General features: G+C 34.4%; 1 protein-coding gene across 1 annotated transcript in view; it reads right to left on the bottom strand.

The window, feature by feature from the left end:
* Positions 1-1,195: 1,195 nt before the first annotated feature.
* The window catches only part of MMRN1 (multimerin 1), a 76,384-nt gene continuing 54,330 nt past the window's right edge, over positions 1,196-23,249 (bottom strand). The window contains exons 7-9 of the mRNA XM_009207185.4: positions 19,227-21,215; positions 4,063-4,215; positions 1,196-2,817 (exon numbers count right to left, since the gene is read on the bottom strand). Of these exons, the coding sequence (XP_009205449.2) occupies positions 2,396-2,817; positions 4,063-4,215; positions 19,227-21,215 (2,564 nt within the window). The 3' untranslated portion in view covers positions 1,196-2,395. The remainder of the gene's footprint in view (positions 2,818-4,062; positions 4,216-19,226; positions 21,216-23,249) is intronic.

Here is a 23,249-nt window from a genome sequence, read left to right as displayed (position 1 = left end):
TAGGCAGAGACTGAAGATATCATGAGAACTTTTTAAATGTTTTTGAAAATGACATGGTTACACATAACAAGATAAAAAGTTGTCAGTCATTCAGTGATCTGGTTTGAATTTGTGTCCCCAAGAAAATCTCATATCCAATTATAATCCTCAGTGTTGGAGAAGGGGCCTGGTGAGAGGAGACTGGACCATGGAAGTGGATTTCCCCCCTGCTACTCTCCTGATAGTGAGTTCTCACAAAATCTGATTGTTTAAAAGTATGTGGCACCTCCCACCTCTCCCCTTCCTCCTCCCCCAGCCACGTAAGATGTGCCTGCTTCCCCTTCACCTTCCACTATGATTATAAGTTTCATGAGGCCTCCCTGGCCATTCTTCCTATACAGCCTGTGGAAATGTGAGTTAATTAAACCTCTTTTCTTCATAAATTACCCAGTCTCAGGTAGTTCTTTATAGCAATGCAAGAATGGACTAATGCATCCAGTTGTCAGTTTTAACTCTTGGGTCACACTCTTCTTTGGCAGCCTGAATCTAGTAATGAGTGAGGCTACAGTATGAAGGCCTGATTATTTTGACTCAATGCAGGACATTCTGATGGACAATACTTACTTTAGAGTTCCTCCTTGCAGAGGTGACGAAGTTTGTTAGACTGCAGTTTAAAATCTTCTGCATAGTTATTGTGAAATTCCCAGGTGTTGTACTGTATTGTATATGTACGTGAAAGTTTGCTTAACCACTTGTCTGTCGCAGGACATGTGGGTGATTCCTAGTTTTCAAGCTATTACAAATAAACTATGAACATTTACATACAAGTCTTTGTATGGATGTATGCTTTCAAGTTTTGGCAAATTTGAAAAATGTTCAAGTATCTGCTACAAATAGAAGATACTTTCATCTTCAAGATTGGAAATATTTCAAAAATTGTTAATTTTTATGAGGATGTGTGGGGTATAAGGAGCCGTTTTTCATATTGATAGGACTTAGATTGTTAGTACCAATCGAAATGGAAAATTATGGTCATCCTTTGTCCCAGAAATTCTCCATCATTGGCTATACTACTAGGAAAATTACTTAACTTCTATGTGCTTCTGATTCTCATGGGCAGAAAGAGAGTAATAATATGTAGTACAAATTTCATAGGTTAATATGAAATTCATTATGTTATAGTGATCATTAAACAAATCAATTCATAAAAAAAGACTTACCATACCAAAACTTTTATAATTTTTACTATTACTTATGAAAGTCTGTTCTTCAGAAACATTTTGTCAGATATCCAAGGAATGTATTTTTAAGCATGTTCACTACAGTAATATTGTAATAATAAAAAATGGGAGACTACACAAATAGTGGATAAAGGATTAGTTAAATAAATTTTAGCACATCTGTGGGAGGCAATATAGAGAAAGGATGGATGTGGGCTCTGGAGAAGACATGGCCTGATTCCAAATCCTACCTCCACCCTGTGAGCTCATGGGCCTTGGTCTCTGTGTCTTAGGTTCTTTAACTATAAAAATCATGGTAATAATGCCCACTTTACAAGGGTTATTGTGAGGAATGAGACATCACATGTAAATTGTTTAGAAGAGAAACAGGGCATAGTGAGCATCCCATAAATTGTAGTATTACACAGATAATGACTTACCCTTTAGAAGAAGGGCAGATCTGCAGGTACTGCCATAGAAGAATACTTATTAGAAAAATACTGTTTCCCCCTTATAGATGTTGTGTGGTGGTAAATGATCCACTCATATATTCTTAGACTTGAGTGTACATGTCCAACTACATGTCAATTACTATGTTATAATTAGATAATTATAGGAAGAGAACAATAGTTAAGCATATTTCAGGTTTTCAATTCAACTTGCTTAATTTTGATTCTGAATGAAAATCTTAGTATGGAAAATTGATCAATTCAACGTAAAGAGTAAAAATAAAAGTTTACAAAACCATTTTCATTTTTTGAGTAATTTATTGAAATTTGTGAATGTAGAAAATGTATGTTATATATTTATATAGAGGGAATAACAAAAGTTAAGTGTTTTATTGGAAAGAAAACTGACTGATAATATGGTGTAATTACCATTTTATAATATTACTTTACATTGCAATGATTTAAAATGAAGAAATAAAAAGAGGAATAATTATGCTAACAAATTCACTTTGTTTCATGTGCCACTAAATTTCTTTAGGATCAAGAACTCCTTCATATTCAGACATTAAAAAAAAATTCAAATAATTTTATAAAATAAACAGACATACAAGTTTACTCATATTAAAAAAAGAAGTTGGTTTTCTTTTCCTGTAGAAAAAAACAAAAACAGAGCAGATGTGCAAGCAAAGATAAATGAAAACATTGGCTGTTTCTCAATAAAGGTGATAGTCTGATTTTCATACTAACTTATGTACGATATAGTAAGTAACCACTAAATGTAGTCACAGGGGGAAACTTGGCCGGAATTGTTCCTTTTGCAAGTCGTAACCAGACTTCCTGCCCATAATTTAATTCTAATAAGGCATCCCCAGTTAAAACCCTATCACAGTGTATTTCACTGTTAATATTTTCAGACTCAAATGCAAGCTTGTCTATTCCATCAACCACTAAAAATCCAGAGATATGAGCACTGAATGACTCGATGGTATACTTGAAAACATATACTCCAAGATATGGAATTCTAAATTTTCCAGTTCTTGGGGTATATGAAGCTCCATAATTGACATCCAAGTTATTAAACAGGATAGGACCAGGTGTAGTCATTCCATATGTATGAGATGCAAAAAATGCCACCATAGGTGCATATCTGTAAGATCCTTTGGAAAAATCTGTTAAAGGAAAAAATGGCAAGAGTTAATTTTCATGTTTTTATCTGATTTTGTCTTTCCTTATATCTTCATCACTTTTATCTCAGTTACAAAAAGTCTTAGCAGAAGAGAAAGGCCATCCATAAAATTTAGCAAAGGTGCATGTGTCTCGATGCCTGTCTCTTCTCTTGGGCAAATTACTCTAAATTGCTTAGCCTCTTGGTGCCTCAGTTTCTCCATTTAGACCAGGATACAATAAAAATAACATTTGACACCTTCCTCACACAAATGCCTCAAACATAATTTGCATGTTGCTTTGATCTCCCGAGAGATAAAGGAATTCAAAGCACTCTATGATTATTATGGTTATGTCAGAATGTTTTAAAGCCCCTTGCAGGAATTGAAGCTGACATGATGTAGAAACAATTTTTCCGGCACCTTGTCAAGCAGTTTCTAAAGGCTAAAACGAAAACCATATAAAGTCATATTCACTGTAGCAAAGTAGACAAAGGCAATTTTCTGTGTAATTAATGCCAATTGTACTTACAAAGGCTGAGATCTAAAAACAGACTAAAAAAATTTGCATTTCACTATGCAGGATATTATTAAGAAAAAGCTGATTTGAAATAGGTTTTTTTGCAGTCATTAAATAACACATTTTTATGCTGCACATAAGTTTCTGTATAAAAATCAGAAATGGTGCATTCTTGAAGTAAATCCAAAGCACAATACTTATGAATTTAAATAAATAAAAATGCCATCTTGTTTTACTTAATACATTTGAGCATGTTCTACTAGTTCTCACACAGTCAAAATGGTACCATTAGTCTAACATTCACAGAAAACGTGTTACTAAGCATGTATTAAAGCCTCATTTAAATGACCATACCAGACATAAATCAAAGATGTATTTCTTTAACTACTTGTTTGAGGAGAAAGTGTTTCTATCAGTCAGATATATACATCCATATTTTTTTAGGATGCACAAGAGAAAAAAAGTTTGTGAGAGGGTGGAATTTTCCATAAACTGCCTCTATATAGCAATATTGAAAATTTCAACAAGTTCATGTGAATAAGAACTTGCCTAACAAAAAGACATTTTCACTTGTAAATCAGGTACATTATTCAGTAAGTTTCGGAAAAGTAAAAGGAATTGTCAAGTAGATCCAGATTAAGCAGGCTTAAATATTCATTCATAAATATTCTCAAAAAGTGTTTCTATTTATGACAATGAGCACGTCCAAAGATGCATATAGTTTTTTTTACCTGGAGCTAAAGCATTTTCTTCCACAAGCTTGATAGTGCAGTTGTCACCAGTGAAAGGATGCCTGCAGGCACAGGTAAAGCTAGTTCTTCCATTTATACATGTGCCCCCATTTTGGCACGGATGCCTACTACAGCTTGAATACTCCTCTGTTACTGAAAAAGAATCAAGGTAAAAGAGAATAAAGTGACCTATTTTCCTGTTGATCTCAAATCGTAGTTTGCATCAGAATAGGAAAATGACTGAATTTAAGTAAGAAAAATGGGCTCCACAGCCCAGGATGCCTGTCGATCTGGTCACAGAACGTCATGCAAATCCCTCAGCTCTGATATCTCCTTCAGTAAAGTGGGCAAAAATCTGGGATCCATTACATTTATTGGTGTGAAATGTTAACATTCTTGTCAACTGCAGAACAGAACAGAATTATCTCAATACAGATCATGTATATTTGAAACTGGTACGTGATAAAGGTAATGCTTTAAATCACTGGAGAAGAAAAATATCTATTCAATACACGGCGCTAAGCTGGTATTTAATATATATAAAAATATAAATTCCACATATACAAAAATACTAAATATAAAAAATCAATATGATTGCATTGCAACAAAAAAGGAGAATATCTTTCTAGAGCTTTGAATTTTTAAAAAATTCTTTCAAAGCAAAACAAAGCAAAGCAAAGGAAAACAAAACCCTGAAACCATAAAAGAAAAACATTATCATGTTTGACCTAAGAATTAAAACTAGTTTGCATTGAGAACTACCATTCTCAAAGTTTAATAATAAGTAACAAATTAAAAGAAAATATTTTTAGAAGACATGGCAATCTAATGACTAATATTCGTAACATATGAAAAGCTCTGAAAAGAAAAAAAAAATTCTCCCCTTAAAAAATGGAAAATGAGGCTGGGTACGGTGGCTCACACCTGTAATCCCACCACTTCAGGAGGCCAAGGCATGAGGATGGCTTGAGCCCAGGTGTTTGAGACCAGCCTGAGCAGCATAGTGATACCCCATCTCTAACTTTTTTAAATAAAAAATAAATAAAAATAAGAAATGGTCTTCACTTAAAGATCAGAAAAAAATAAGTTAAAAAATGCATAATGTATCAGTAGGCAAATCATTGAACAATACCGACAAAATCTCACTAAAAGTTTTAAAGCATATGAAACTTCATTGCTAATTAAGAAATAATAAATTTAGCAATAATAACATTATTTAAATATCAGGTGGCAACATTTAAAAAGATAGAAAATATCCAGTCATGTCAATATAAGGGAACATGGGCCTTTTCATGCAATTCTGGCTGGAGTATAAACTGCTATAGCTGTTAATAGGACAATGTGACAATATTTATCAGTATTAAAAAGGTTCATTTACTTTGAGCCAAACGTTTCTTCTGTCTGTATATATATACTCCAGACATACTTGTCCATGTGCACGAAGACAATTTTTCAATTCAAAATGATATCATTTGCATTCGTGAAAAATTTAAAGACTCCTAAATGATCACTGATGCAGAACTTGTTAAATAAATTATAACATATTCCCACTGAGGAATATTAGACAGCAATTAAAGAATGAGGTAGATTCCCCAACAGGTTTGGTTTACTGAAGACAGAAAGTTACAGCTCACACATTACATATAGAATAATTTCATTTGTTGTGAAAGCTTCAAATTACGAATATGGTTATAAAGATAATACATAATTATGTAAATGCAGAAACAAGGTCGGAAGAATTCAGCGCTTACACTACTTGCCACAATTACTCTGGTGCCACCTTATGGTAATGATGTAGTTTACCATCCACTTATTTCAAACCAGGTGATTGTTGATTTTTAATTTAGAAGTTATTTGCTTTGTGCAATATTTTTCTCATGAAGTGAGATTTATAAATTTCTATATACATTCTATATATCTAAATTTTCATATACATTATATCCGTATAATTGAAATTCACATAAAATGTGACCAAACTGCGTGCCTGTATTATTAACATTTTTTGCAAAGCAAATATATTAATATTGCACTTATGTAATGAGAAATTAATCAGAATTATATTGATATATTCTCTGCAATATTCTATAAACTATTATTCCTTATTAATATTTTATAAACTAATATTCCTTATTAAGAAAAGTATTAAAACTATTACGTGTGTGCAATATCTTTTAACAAATATTTCAACTGGCTAACATTCCTTTAACCTCATTTTGCTGCATGTGAATAGAGAACTTTGCCTATTATTTTCCTGTGTCAAAAACATCAATGACTTTTCATTACCTGTAGTAATGTGAATATTTTGTATCAAAGCACTTGTTTCATTTATTTTTACATTCTCTGAATTTAGCATAGTGATCAACTCACAGGAGAGGTTTCAATTAATGCGTTTTACTAGGAATGTATCAATTGTGCAGTAGCATTGGGGGACACTAACTTATGTAATTTGGTCAGCTCTATAATTTTAATTTTCCCAAATATAAAAAATCACACTCACCTGTAACCTTGGCCCTGTTCATGAATCAGGGATCAAAGCTGTGCTATAAGGAGAATTTAAGAAACTGTAGAAAAGAATAGACTTATCTGCATTGCTATTGGCTCTATTCTGAATCTTCAGGATGAAGGCTTCTGCCTGCTATTTAATGTCCAGGAGCAGCATTCCATTTTTTGCTTCTTTATGTTCCATTACTTTAGGAATGGGGTCTTGCCTTGCTCTAGTTCTTTGAGTTATTTCAGAGGGTACTATTTTACCCCTTTTTCCAATTTCTTTTTAGGGTCATTCATCTAGAGGAGGGCTCCACTTAAGTTTAATTGAAGGTCTGCATCTACTCCTGCTGTTACAGTAGCCCAGACTTCTTGAGACTGCACACAGCTTGCCTTCTAGGACATCTTTCATGGTGCCTACTGACTATCTGCCCAGGATGCCTCAGCCTCTTGTCTGTACCTGCTTCGACTGCTTCTGTTTTAAGTTCCTTTCTGTGCCTTTTTTGCTATTTTAGGTATGTCTGGACTTTCCAAGTCTCTGCCAAAATAATCACATTTTAGTATATAAAATCATGTCCATGGCACCCAGAACTGGACATATTGCACCAATGGAGCCCAAGCAGAGTAGGTTATGGTAGCAATTGCTAGTTACCCCTGCTGAAATGAACTTACACTTCTGTTAAGATAACACAAGCATTAAGTATTCATTGTCTATTTCTGCATCTGTATTACACTGTCTCATAACAGGTCTCCTGTGCTTTGATATATTGAAGCTTTCTAAAATCTCATGTTTATTTAATTCATTTAAACATGAATTTACAATTATTATTGATAATAAAATTTATCTTATTAGACATGAGTTACCATCTCTGTCCATAGAAACCATTCAGTTTTTGCCGGGCGCGGTGGCTCACGCCTGTAATCCCAGCACTTTGGGAGGCCGAGGCGGGCGGATCACAAGGTCAGGAGATCGAGACCACGGTGAAACCCCGTCTCTACTAAAAATACAAAAAATTAGCCGGGCGCGGTTGTGGGCGCCTGTAGTCCCAGCTACTTGGGAGGCTGAGGCAGGAGAATGGCGGGAACCCGGGAGGCGGAGCTTGCAGTGAGCTGAGATCGGGCCACTGCACTCCAGCCTGGGCGACAGAGCGAGACTCCGTCTCAAAAAAAAAAAAAAAAAAAAAAAAAAAAAGAAACCATTCAGTTTTATTATGCATGAGATGTTTCAGCCACCCTCCCCATCTTTGTTATTATTTCCAAATTTATGTCTCATGCGTTCCTCCAAGTTATTGATAAAAATAACCACTAGAAAAGAAATACCTAATGGATTAGTGACAAATACAGAGCTTTATAACAGACAACTGAAGATTGGCTGGCACTGATTTTCCAACTGAAGCTATTTGTACTTTGTTATACAATGAGTTAGAAATCAACTTTTGGCTGGGTACAGTGGCTCATGCCTGTAATCCCAGTACTTTGGGAGGCTGAGGCGGTCAGATCACCTGAGGTCGGGAGTTTGAGATCAGCCTGGTAAAACCCCATCTCTACTAAGAATACAAAATTAGCTGGGTGTGGTGGTGTGTGCCTGTAATCCCAACTACTCGGGAGGCTGAGGCAGGAGAATTACTTGAACCCAGGGGGCGGAGGTTGCAGTAAGCCAGGATCACGCCACTGCACTCCAGCCTGGGCGACGGAATGAGACTCCATCTCAAAAAACAAAACAAAACAAAATCAACTTTTGTATACCACCTGACTTATTTTTCTCCTTTATTATTAAAATACTTAAAAAATGGTCAGGTGCCTTTATAAGTACCTACTCATATTTGTGCTTAATAGGCTACTTGTTATTGAATTACCAACAAAAATCAAACTCCAATAAAGCATCATTTTCTTTTTGACATCTTTCCTCATCCCTATGAGTAAATTACTTTAGTTCTCTCCATTTCTGCCTGATGCTCCAAAATCGTCTTCTTGAATTTATCACACTCAACTGTAATTGCTCTGGTGTCTTTCTCACTTCCTACAAGAGTATGAGGTCTCATGAGGTCAGGGATCATGTTCTCTATTACTTAAACTTCATATCAACACTTATTAGCACAATGCCTGACATATAGAAAATACTAGTTTTAAGAATGAATAGACAAATTAATAAAAGATGGAATAGAATACCACATTCTTATCAAATTTCAACCTTCTTCCCAGTTTCTCAAAGGTCACAGAGTTTGACAGTATGTTATCATTGTCATGTTATCCTAGACACACGAATCTATCTATTTATTTATTTATTTTATTTTTGAACTGGAGTCTTGCTTGTTGTCCAGTTTGGAGTACAGTAGCGTGATCTTGGCTCACTGCAACCTCCAGCTCCTGGGCTCAAGCTATTCTCCTGCCTCAGCCTCCCAAATAGCTGGGATTACAGGTGCGTGCCACCACAACAGGCTCTTTTGTATATTTTTAACAGAGACAGGGTTTCACCATGTGGGCTAGGCTGATCTCAAACTTCCAACCTCAGATGATCCACCTGCCTCAGCCTCCCAAAATGTGAGTTTACAGTGTGAGCCACTGTGCCTGGGAGTGAATCCATTTCAGCAAACTTTCCACAACTTCTCTCCTTACTTTTCAATAACCTCTTAAACTCCTTCCTGTCCATTTTTTTTTTTTTTAATGGAGATCAGTGCAATTAGGTCAACAGTTCTTCCAATTCAACATTCTACCACTGTGCAAGCAGCATAACTGATATTTCATTTATAAGTTTCAATTTGTTCTGGTCTTTGCTTTCTGGACCCTAATATGTGCTCTAGTTATAATTTTCTATTAATCCTAGTTTCATATATCCTAAATGTTCATATTAAATTTGAACCAATTGGAGAGCACCTTACATTTTCAAAGCACCCTGTCTTTGCTAATATTTGTCATTTTTTTATTATAATTACTTGATTAATGTATGAGCTTCATCAGAAGAGGGGCTGTGTTGAGTTTATTCTATTCACTCAACTTTTCTCAGTGCTCATTCAGAACTTACTCAACCGGAATTTGATAAATAAATGAAGGGATACATTGTGTTGATGATTCCTACTGTATTCTTACTTTTATTTGTATTACATATAATGTTATCTATCATATACTTTTATTTTAATTTTACTTTATATTTCATTGCTTACTTCTACTTTAGCATCAAAATCTTAATTTCTTCATGTAAACAGTAACATTGTGAGGGCAGATAACTGATCTTTGCTAGGGCACAATGGAGTTTCCAACAGATTAGTGAGGGAACCTATCGTTTTGCCTCTCCTCCAGTTTTACAATACACAGATGAAAGCATTGTACAAATCTGCTTCTAGGTCATATGCCCACACAGCATTTGCACTTTTCTGTATGTTTCATCCTGATTCCAATGCTCTATAAAATGTTTTCATTTCCATATTAATGGACACATTCTAAACTTTCAGTGCTTTTATGCTTCCCCATTTGTCAAAACTGTTTATATCAAATAAGGTCTATCTTCCTATTGCTCTAGAAATATTTCATATGCCCATTGCCAGCAACTTTCAGGAATACTAATACTTATCTGTTTTTATTAAGTTTTCAAATTCATTTTTTTAATTATTAACATTGTGTTCTTTGGTGTATAGATGGATAGAAATACTGTTTCAAACCATGTTTACTGCTTCTCCTTCAAACCGTCAGTTTTTATTTTTGCTATTCTTTTTATATCACACCCATTGTTTCTTATACTGTTTTCTGGGATCTTTTTTCCTCAACCCTTCATATATTACCTTAAAGCACAATTAGTTGTATCAGCAATCTTCAGCAAATATCTTAGACCTGTCCCAAAGGATTTACTTCATCCCTTGCTGTTAAACTATTATTTTGTTATCTTAAGCCATGACCTATGAAATTAAATGTTTTCGTTTGATGTCATAAACTGATTTATCCTTTTTCTTTAGTGTCATAACCATCAATCAAGAGAATAATTAAAAACATTGTCTGGAAAATACATTAAAATATGTTCAGTGTTCCTAGTCACTAGGAAAATGCAAAACAAAACCACAATGCAATGAGATATAACTATGCACCTACTAAAACAACATAAAAGATATTGACAATGTCGAGTGCTGGCAAAAATTTGGAGCAATTCTCATACATTATTCATGGAAATGCCAAGCGGTTAGTCATTCCTTATAAAGTTAAAACTATGTATCTTATAACCAAACTATGGTACTTCTGTATAATTATAAAAGAGAAACAAAAACTGACATTCATACAAAAACCCGAATGTGAATGTTTATAGCAGCTTTATCCACAGTAACGCCAGACTGGAAACAACCAAAAAAAGATCCTTCAACTGGTAAATAGATAAAGAAATTGTATATTTATACAATCTACTACTTATAAATAAAAAGGAATACATGCAAGAACATGGATGAATCTCAGATATGTTACATGAAGTGAAAGAAGCCAGACTCCAAAGCCTACACATATTGTATGAGTTTGTTTCTTAGATATTCGGGAAAAAATAAAATTGTCTGGGAAAAAAACAGATCACCAGTTGCCAGTGCTTGGGAGTGGGAACAGGGTTTAACTACAAAGGCGCATGAGGAAATTAGGGGTGGTGATGGAACTGATCTCCATCTTGATTATAGTGAAGGTTATATGACTATGTATTTGTCAAACCTCATAAGCTATCTATCAACATTAGTACATTTAACTAAATGTAAGTTATACCACAAACAAATAAACTCACATTGTTTCAGGTCCCTTAATTTCCTACCTAGGATTTCAAAATCACTAAGAATACTATAGGTCATCATCCTGCCTTTTTTGTTGTCTATAAAACTTATTATTTTACCAAATGTAACTTCCCAAAAGTAATCTCCCTGCTCTTTGATTTCCATTCCATCCCCATTAGCTTTTCTAACTGATGCTCTCATTTTCTCATATCTAGATGATTACAGCAGTCTTAACACCACTTTGCCTGCCTCTAAACAACCCTCGTCCATATAGCTGCGAAATATGCTTCCCTAATTACAATGGGATATAACTGCACAACTATTAAAATGATAAAATAAAAGATACCAATAGTGTCATCATTGTCTGTTAAAAGTCTCATATTTAAATATTTTTTAATTTTTTAGACAAACTTTTTGGGCAAAGTTAACGTGCCCATGTGTATTTATGTGCACACAGGTAAAACACGGCCCTTTCATAAGTTGCTTAAGGGAGCGTAAACTGATACTCTCTGAAGAGAAACTTGGCAATATTTATCAAATTCTTTTAAAATGTGCATGGGCTTTGCACCAATAATTTTACTTCTTGGATGTTATCTTAAGGAAGTAAGATTAGAGATGTTCACAAAAATTTATTAGTGCAACACTATTTAACATAGAGAAAAAATTTAAACTGTACAAAAGTCAAAAATCGAATACAAGTTAGATAAATACTTAGAATATGCTGTGGTGTGTTGTTTCTTTCACATTCAAAATAGCTTCATAAAAACATGGTATTCATATGCACGTACCAAAACATCAAAAAAGTATAAAATATAACAGAACATAACACTGCTCTATAGGTATATCTTTCACTATCAATTTTTTTTTTTTTTTTTGAGATGGAGTCTCACTCTGCCACCCAAGCTGGAGTGCAGTGGCACGATCTTGGCTCACTGCAACCTCTGCCTCCTGGGTTCAAGCTATTCTCCTGCCTCAGCCTCCCTAGTAGCTGGGATTACAGGCACGTGCCACTACACCCAGCTAATTTTTGTACTTTTATTAGAGATGGGGTTTCACCAGGTTGGCCAGGCTGGTCTCGAACTCTTGGCCTCAAGTGATCTGCCCACCTTAGCCTCCCAAAGTGTTGTGATTACAGTGGTGAGCCACCACTCCCAGCCTCACTAGCAAATTCTTCTAGAAAAAAAAATTGCAAAGTTTACTGAGCCAGAGCCTTGCTTTCTAACTTGATCCCACTTAGGACTTAATATTTGTTGAATCAAGTTGAACAATTATGAATCATTATAACTTTCAAATCAAATTCATAATTCTAAAAATAATTCATTTGAGTCCTAAAACAAAAACTGCTTTAAAAAGTTTTAGCACAACATCTTAAGCTAATATGACCATGAATAATAGAAATTATATCTTTATTGTAGCATCCGTCTAGGAAGGTGTTTTACAAAGATCCTCTTGAGGTAAATCTGCAATTTCACATTTTCAAACAAACTTCCTAGTTCAAGTAAATGACTAAATACATGTACACATGATTGTGTACAAGCAATTTCTTAGTTGACAGTAAAGTCACTGAGTTTAGGTTACATATAAAAGGTAGTGTTGATGTCTCATTATTATTCAGATGATGATTTGGGATATTATGTATTTTTTATAACTTCCAATTTATTTTGGCAGGCCTGGAAAATGCAATCATATGCTAACGTCCACATCAGATGAACTCATCCTCCTGTCTCTTTTGTTTCTTCTTGATATTCTCTCCCGACTTCTCTCTCTCTAGTTACGCTTTAGAGGTTGCTGTTCCTCTGACTCTGCTCTTATTGAGTCCCCTGGCTTAGTTCACCCACACCCAGAGTTTCCAAACACCATTTTCATGCCAATATCCCTCAAATCTAAATTTCCACCCAAATTTCAAATCTTAACACTTGTTTAAGATTATAAAGTCTGGAAAGTAATTCTGAAAGGAAGGTTGATTAACTGTAAAACAATTGTTTACATTTTTGTAAAAAGTAAAAATATAGGTGTAGTTTAGAACTTTTATCATTCTGGCACAACATGCAATAATTTTCTTTCATTGATTGCTTTATTTCTACAAACACTGTGTCATAATTTCACTGGTAATTTGATTTTAGGGTAAAGACACTTGAGTTTAGATTTATTAATATTGATATCAATGGAGTGTCATGTGATATTTTCCCCTAAAACAATGCTGTCAACATAATCAGAATTAAAAAGTTCAAATCAGGTTTTTATCCTAAAATAATTATTATTTCTTTGGAGAGCCCATTTTAATCTATGTATAGTAAAACTGGCAATTAAAAAGTTGAAGTATGTTTTTCAGACTTCATATGCAGTTAATATATGACACAGCTATTATTTCTATGCTGTGATTTTTGTCAGGATGAAAATATCATGTTCACTTAGATCATTCCATAGCAAATTTACAATCTGTCATTTAATAATCCTGGCACCTTCCTTTTCGTGTTTGATAATAAGTTACAAAATAATACTATTGTGTACAATTTTAAATTCATAATATAGTTAATGACCAGTACAAAAATATATGTTTATTGCATTTAATTTACAAACAAGAATCAAAATTCGTTTCAAAGCCTTGGTGTCAAAGAAATCATCTATTGTTGGGAAACAGCTCCTGTGATTCTTGCTTGGGAAAGAACCCAAGCATATGCAGTAACTGTGTAAATGGAACCTGGAATTCCTTCCCGTTTCCTTTTTCATGTCAGAGCAAATGTTAGAAATTTTGGTTCAGAGAATGCGATCATTAAACATCTGGGTTTCTGACTGTGCGCCTTAGATAGCCTGGCTACTTTACTGAGGACAAGGTGACGGAAAAGGTTGTCAATTTCGTCAGCATTCGCTCTTTAGCTGTCATCATCCTTCCTTATGAAGGGAATCATATGGAAATCTGGGGTAGTCTGTTCTTCTCACAGAGAGCCATGAACAAAAAGGAGTTCATTTACTATTCCCTTCAACACTGGTATGTTTTATTGACACAAACTGGGGAGGCCATCCCCAGCAGACAGGCCTCCTAACCAATTCTGACACAAAGAATATCTTTAAGATAATCTGCAGAGAAGAGTGAACAGAGCAGGCCAGAGACTGCTATCTTTAGAAAGGCCTACTTGGAAGGTTTTACCGTTGGTTAGCATCTGGGAACTTGACTTCTCTCCATTCCCTAACTGATAAGTGTCATTCACCATGCCCAGACTCTCTGTACAAACAATATGGCTTATGCTGAATATCTGCTTCCCTTCTGAGAGTCTGGGGTTTTGGTATGTCCTAGGCAGAGGATGCTAATGTGACCAACCCCCAGTAGAACTCTTGGGTGCTGAGTATCTGATGGGCGTGTCTGGGCAGAATTAATGTACACATGTTACTAATTTTGTGTATGTGTATGTGGCTAGAAAAAAAGAGCACACAGAAATGCTGTCCATCATGGGAGGGATAAACATAAAAAATGCTGTGCCTAAATTTCCCCAGACTCAGCTTGTATCTTTTTCCTTAGCTGATCCTATTATGAACTTTTTGCCATAATAAACCACAGCTGTGAACACTATAGATGCACCAGATCCTAAGAGCGCTTCTATTGAATTACAAAATGCATACTTGCTTTTGGGGGACTTCTAAAACACATCATAAATTCTAAATTGAAGCAGATAGCTTTCAAAATTTAACTGGCTTATATTCAGCCATTTTGTACAGAAGATAACCTATTAGTTATCTTGAGGTATATTTGAAAATATTTTATAATATGGAAAAATCACATAAATAGTAGAAAATCACTTGGAGAAAACCACTTTTTGACATTTATTTTCAGTGCTTATCAATGTACATGTTTTTACACTGTCTTTATATTTTGTATCCTATTCTTTTTGATTTGTCGTTGTATGATAACCATAAGCTAAGTTATAAGCATATGCAGAGTTTGAAACAAAGTGACTTATCAAAGTAATAATAAGTAACAATGAAATGCCATAAGTTTGTAAATTATGTTGATGCATGGAAATATTAAGTGAAAATGTTGAGAAAATAAAAACATATACATTGAATATAGCTAAGAAAATTGCATCGTATAGCAATAACTTAATACACTATCTGCAGATTATATTCTTGATTCTCAAAATAAGCTTGTAAGGTTTGTATGTTATTCTTATTTTATAAATGAGGAAAGAAAGGTCTAGAAAAATAAATAACTTATTACAAATAAATACATTGCCAGGCAGGACTTGAACCCTGGTGTCCTGATTCCAAGTTCAGGGCTCATTAGTCATCACAATTGCCTCTATGCTGAGTCACAAAATTTAGAAATGTTTTCAATGTGATATAAGGCAGGTAAATATTCACTAGATCCTCATTTTTTTCTCTTTTAAATAGCATATATTCACATCTATTATAATTTTTAAAATTACATTTTAAAACACTACCAAATGTTTTATACAAAGTAACCTTTCTTGGGAGTACAGGAATAATTATTAATAAGAGAGGCTTATGAAGGAGGACTAAATTGGTAAACATTAGGGGAAAAGTTGAAATAAAAAGCCAATGGTTTTACAAGCAGGAGGTGCACATGCTCAACAGTGAGCTGCTGACATTGTGTTAAGGCAGGATTCAGCTGCTCTTGGAAGGGCAGGCAGCCAAAAGCTCTCTGCAGGGATAAGTCTGCCAATTGCTGTACAAACAAATCTTCAAAGATGAAATAAAAACCTCTTGGTGTCTATTAGAATATTGTTTAGAAACAAATCAAGTATTTAGCAATTGAACCAGAATAGCTTATCATCAGTGGCCTACTAGGAATCAGAATTAGCATGAATAAATGTAGGAATGGCTCAAAAGGAAGTGGCAGGGATGAGTACTCTGAATTTTGTCCTTCTTCGTCAGGCAAAGGAAAACCTTGTGACTGTTTGATGGTGACGTTCAATAAGTACCCACTGGCCATATCCCAGAAAAGCCAAACTGAAAAGTAGCACCTCTACTTCCTCATGTGCAGAAACAAATTATCAGTATTTGGGTCTTCAAGAAAAGAGACTCCCTAAAAATATCAGCTCTGGCCATATGGAATATTCAGATATGGCCAGACTGAAAAACATATGACGCATGAAACAGAAACAGAAAGAAGAGAAAGGCATGTGAACACACGCTACAATCTCTCTGAGCATGTGGTTGAGGACTGAGCCCTGAGTCTAGCTGGCCAGAAGCCAAGCTCTATCACTTACTAGTTGAATTACCTTAGGCAGGATACTTGAGTTAATGTCTCCGAGGGTCAGTTTACTCATCTTCAGAATAAATAATAATACTTACCTCACAGGTATTGTTAAATGAAGTTATGAATATTGGGAATTTTCACAGTGTCTAACATACAGTAAATATTAATGAATACTAACTAATGTCATATTATTACAGTATTAATATTATCAGGCTTCAAAGTAAGTTATCAGTTATTAAAATTAAGATTAAAACACTGTTTCTATTGTTTTTTTTCTATATACTGTACTTATTTTGCAAATGATGGCAGCTATAATCTGAATAATATGACTCTGAGATTCATAAGATGATGATAAATTATCTTCCGGCTTTAGTTATGTGGGAGAGCAATGTGCCTGTATAATACCTATATAATATCAAAGGTGAAATGAAACAGCCAAATTTAAGCAGTGTGTCCCACTCCTGGTATAAAACAGGGTATCAAAAGTAGTAGTTTATTCTGCAATTGTTTGATTCTTACAAGAGAACTTAGCCTGAGTTCATTGGTTTCATCATCTTTCATAGCCCTTGCCTGCTGAGCTGCCCAGTGAGTGACATCTGTTCTATGACCCATGGAAGTCTGGCTGGCTTAATGGGCATGCAAACCTATGCACCCACTTAAAAGGGTCCCATACATTTTGTTGCTGGCCCGGTCTGGCATAAAATGAATATCTACCTTGCACATGGGAATTAGGCCTTTATTACCTTGACATCATTATTGGTATCTTCACTTAAAATAAAGAACTTTTATTTACTAGTTATTTTTGGTAGACAGGAACATAAAAAGTTCTATTCTCAGTAAATAAAGGAACAGGAAGCAATGTTATCAAAGCCTTATTGGAAAAGAAGAATCAAAACAGTTATTTCTTATTATTAGCTTATCAAGCTCAATATTGAGTCAATCACAAGTATCTAGATACAATTTTTATAAGGTTCTAACATGGATTCATTATATTATCAAAGTTTGAAAGTTCTTATGTTCTATAAATGTTTTTGCCTCAATTTATTTGAGGCTATTTCAATTTTATACTTACTACGAAAATAGCATATATATATGTTTAAAAAATAGCATAGCTTGCCTGATGTATGGTCACACATGCTGTATAGCTAATTGAAGATCATGATAAAGTGTCCACGTGAAGACCAAGAATAGAAATAGTATGAAAAAACAACTCCTTATATTTCCCAAAATTGTTAATGTAAGAACATCTTAGTTACTGTCTTTCTCTGGGAAACGTATAAGTCTAAATAGTTTGTTCTATGTTCCTACAGAAGTAAAATTAGTTCTATTAGTTCAGATTAATCTGGGGGAGTCATAAATAAATATACTAATTTAAATAATGGAGAGAATTCAACTCTTATTGTTATTTTTAATATTATCAAAACATACATTAAATAAGAGTCATATTATGTTAGAATAATGGTCATCCTTTGTAATGAAAAAGCAATAAAGTACAAAATTCATACAAATGGGCTATAATTTAACAACAGACTCATATGAGAAAAATACAGCCATTTCTTTTTGTAAGAATGAATAGCCATTCTTATTGTGAAAAGATTATTCAATATTACTTATATGACAACCATATTCATAAAACACTTATTTCATACAGAGGTACTATTATGCAATTTATATGCACCACACAATTCCTCTTTCTTCCAAAATACATGCTTCTTCTTTGGTGTTTAGAACATCTGTTAATGGTACCACTATTCTGTCATTTCCCAAATTCAAAACATGGGAAAAGTCTAGGTCTCCCTCTTTTCCAAGTGTCATGCATTAAGGCTGTGAACAGATCGTGTTTTTTTTTACAGTGATGCAGTCTTCAGCATATCCCTACTAAGCACCTCAGCGAATCACCTATTGCAATCTCATCACCTAAAAGGAAGAAACTAAGGCCTAGAGAGGTGAACGTTTTACCTAGTGCTATTAACTAACACAGAAACTTACTAATACAGCTAGGATGAGAGTCAAGATTTGATGTTCCTCAAATCATTTTTCTTGACACTCTCCCTCTGTTTCTGTTTATGGGAGCTTTTCAACATTTCTCACATCTGCCTTAGAGCTTCCTCTATGCCTCTTGCCAATATTCATTCAGTAACATCCCTAATATCACCTCTGCAATCACACTATACACTATTGCTAGCTTCATGCTTTTGAGTTGCAGCTCTTACCACAACCAATCCACTGATACAAATTTTCAGACACCTACTCTTTACAAAATCATGTCTAAGCACTTAGCTTGGCATTGATGACCTTCTATGATTTACCCAAATCTATTTCCTGGACATTCATTGTCAGATCATCATTGAACAGATATTTACTGAGTTCCTATTGCATATCAAAATGAGCAAGTCTGGTCTATCAAAGATCTCCTTGCTTAACAGCTTTGTTTAATTACTTGTACAAAGCAAATTGTTCTATAGGAGCAAATTTAATTATTTTATAGAGGGCTAGTCAGAAAAATTTTAGAAACTTATAGCCAAATACACACTAGAAATATTTGTTTTGTATTGATACCTAAAATACTGTAAGATAGATTCAGATTTAAATGTCAGTCATCTTCACAACTTGACTATCTACCCAAGTTCAGGTATGTTGTTTTATATTTAATGGTCTTGCTCAACTGTACAGATCTATTAAATATCATTTAAGTAAAAAGAGAGATTAAAAGTTACTTTTCAGTAACAGCTTACCAGGATATATTACGTTGTCTGTGTTTCTTTGAGTCCGGCCTATCAGGACAGTGGTAAGATTTACCGTTGGTTTCTTAAGCATATTAATTTTCTTCGGCAATGATTTTACTTGCTTCTTAGACTTGACAACATTTGCCAGACTACCAGGCAACGATTGATCTATACAACAAGTTAAATTAGAGAGGACAGCTTGAGTTTTTATTTGAATTATTGGTTCCACAAATTCTGTCAGACCTTTCTGAAGAAGTTGAATATCTGGCAGGGAACGTTTTATCCACTTAGGTATGGTAGCATTCAGTTCTGACACACTTGTAGCAGCATTGTGACACATTGTTAAAACTTCATGGAGAGTTTTGTTAAGCAAAAAGAAGTTACTTGAAAGATGGATGGATTTTGCTTCCAATGCCTTAAATCTAGAATTCAATACTTGCAGTTGAAGAGCCTGATCTCTCTCATTTGTAACCACATTGCCTTTTTTAAGTGAAATATAATAAGGTATGAGCGTCTGGGTAACTTTAGACTCAATGTCTTGCAACCGAGTTTCCAAATTTTTGGAAATCTTGGTGGCTAACAGCATTTTTTCTTCCAAATGACTCATATTCTGCTGGTATTTTCTCACTTGGGAAGTGGTTTCATTGAACATTTGAAACATCTTTTGGAAGTTGGACTGATTTAGTTTCTCATCTCTATGAATACCTGCAAGGGTCTTGGCAACTTGCAAAACAAAGTTGTATCTCTGATTGTCATTGATCAAAATCTGAATAGAATCATTCAGACGTTGGAACTGAGGAATAAATGTCAAAATAGTTTCCATATCGGAGGTACATTTATGATGGACCTCATGATTATCTTTAATAGTACTTAAAGTCTCTTTTAGGGCATAGTTATCTTGAATGAAATCAATAGCATTATTTACAATAGTCATTGTCTTATTTAGGCCATCTTCCATTTCTAAGGCATATTCATTGATACGTCTTTCTAAGGTATCATCACGACTCTGTACTTCATTTCTAAGTAAGTTGTGTCTTTTTGTAAGTTCTTTGATAATAAAATTTAGACTATTGACAGCACTAGTCAGATTTTCTATCTTTTTCCTTGTCACTATTGCTTCCTTTGGTTGTTCATATGTCATTGTCTGTCTGAGTGATGCTCCCTGCTCAAGCAAGGGTTGAAGGATCTCCATATCATAAGTCAAATCATTTAGTTGCTCACTCATTTGATCCATCTTATTGTCCATTGGAAACAGAACTTCAGCCAATGTTTGGTTTAACACATGTAAATTCTCTTCTGTGTCCTTAAGTTGAAATTTAAAATCATTTCTGCATTTGGATAACATGTCTTCACATTCACCTCTGAGAGACTCTTTCTCCATCTCTAAAGAGATGGTGAGATTGTTAATCTTGCTTTCTTGAATGTGCAAATCTTCAAACAGTTGCAGCATCATCAAACTCTGCTTCTTTATATTCTCATGCAAAGTAGACATGTATTCAGTGACATTATTGCTAAGTGACTCAACGGCTGGAACATTCTTCTGGTCTGATACCTGTTCAGTGGATAAAAGCTGCTCATGTACTTCCTTCAATTGAGAAAGAGTTTTATTGAGGGATTCATAATACAGAATGCTTCTTGAGTGTTCCTGTTCTAGAGCACCTTCTAAATGAGTCTGCTTTACTTCTAGTTCTTTAATAGGCTTCTCACATGTAACAGTCATTTCTTGCCTTACATTCACAATGTGATTCCTTAGATCTACTATATCAGTCAAAGTGGGCCGATCGTCTTGCATTAAAACAGACTTTTGCTGGGCTGCTATTGAAACCACAGATTCATTAACTTTTTTAATTATTTGCCTGGTGCTTTCAAGGTCCTCTGATAGACTTGATACAGTCTTGAAGAGCTGTGCTACGGTGTCTTGCATGTCATTTTGAAACATTTTAAATTGTTCTCTTACTATGTCTCTTACCAGTACATTAATGCTTTTGGATTTTAGATCTAGAGAAAGAAATAATAAATAATACATAATTTTCATTATATGAGACTTTAAGCATCTCTAAAAAGATTAAAAAGTTTGAAATTAAACATTAATAACATGTAATAATAAAAATACCACTTAACTACATTTACTTATAAAATTTTAAAAATTACTATAACTCACAAAAGGTGATCAATTCCTTAAATAATAAATCTGAGAGGAGATATCACTTGCAAAACATACTAGAACATAATAAAACCATAAAACTAAGGTCCTTTGGATGAAAGACATGAGGGAACTACTACTGACTTCAGTAATACACTGTTGTGTGTAATAATTCTAGGTCTAGTTTTAGTTTTGTATGAAAATAAATGGCTTTGGGCTTTCTGCTTTAGTAAATAATACCTGATGTTAGTTCATGACTGTGTTATTAGGTTTCTAGTAATGAAGTTTCAGAGCTTATGCTTTGAGCTTATAAAAGCTAATAAATTGACTTCTGGGGAAAATCTTAATGATATTCTCAAATGAGGAAAAAATGAAGTAATATTCATAAGATTTAATACTGGTTTATAATAACAATAAAATAATAATAATGAAGCTTGGGAATTTCAAAATTAAGTCTTCCTCCAATGAAAATAGGAATTCAAGATACACCTGACATATTATTATAGTATGACATTAATTTTTAACAAAAAGAGAAGAGAAAACTTGCAAGTAATGAAACACATAGTACTGTCTCAAATATTAGAAAACATGGATTAATAGTAAGACATGATTGCAGTAGTCTCTAAACGTAGCATGAAAAAAAAGGAACAGGAAAAGTATACTGGACTATTCACAGTTATTAATATTCATAACTATTTAGAATAGAAAATGACTATTTAAAATATAAAAAAACTTGCATACAAAGACAGAAAACAGAAAAAAATACATGTACTAGAGATCTATTTATAATATCTAGTGATGAAGTACACATAAATGGAAGATATGTCCATTCACATTCAAAATATAATTAATATGGCTTGGCTGTATCCCCACCCAAATCTCATCTTGAATCTTACTTCCCATAATCCCCACATGTTGTGAGAGGGACCCAGTGGAAGGTAATTGAATCATGGGGGTGGGTTTTTCCCATGCTATTCTCAAGATAGTGAGTTCTCACAAGATCTGATGGTTTTATAAAGGGCAGTTCCCCTGCACACACCCTCTTGCTTGCTGCCATGTAACACATGGCTTTGCTCTTTCTTCGCCTTCTGCCACGATCGTGAAGCTCCCCTAGCTATATGGAACTGTGAGTCCATTAAACCTCTTTTTTTTTTTTTTTATAAATTACCCAGTCTTGGGTATTTCTTCATAGCAGTATAAAAATGGATTAATATAGTTGTTACCAGTAGAGTGGGGAATGGTTATCAGTAGAGTGAGGTACTGCTATTAAGACACCTGAAAATGTGGAAGCGACTTTGGAACTGGGTAACAGGCAGAGGTGGGAATAGTTTGGAGGGCTCAGAAGAAGACAGGAATATGTCAGAAAATTTGGAGCTTCCTGGAGACTTGTTGAATGGTTTTGACCAAAAAGTCCAGGCTACGTGGTCTCAGATGGAGATGAGGAACATATTGGGAATTGGAGCAAAGGTGATTCTTGATATGCTTTAGCAAAGAGACTGGTGATATTTTGCCCCTGCCCTAGAGATCTGTGGAACTTTGAACTTGAGAGAAATGATTTAAGATATCTGGCAGAAGAAATATCTAGGCAGCAGAGTTCAAGAAGTCACTTGGGTGCTCTTTTCAGTTTTATTAATTCGCAAATATATGGCTTGGAATTGGAGCTTATGTTTAAAAGGGAAGCAGAGCATAAAAGTTCAAAAATTTGCAGCCTGATGATGAACTAGAAAAGAAAAAAAAAAAAATTTCTGAGGAGAAATTCAAGCTGGTGGCAGAAATTTGCATAAGTAACAAGGAGCCAAATGTTAATTGCCAAGACAATGGAGAAAATGCCTTCAGGACATGTCAGAGTTTTCAAAGCAGTGCCTCCCATCACAAGCTGAGAAGCCTAG

This window comes from Papio anubis, chromosome 3 (genome assembly GCF_008728515.1).
Source record: "Papio anubis isolate 15944 chromosome 3, Panubis1.0, whole genome shotgun sequence".
Lineage (NCBI taxonomy): Eukaryota > Metazoa > Chordata > Mammalia > Primates > Cercopithecidae > Papio > Papio anubis.
This window is presented reverse-complemented; position numbering and strand designations above follow the sequence as displayed.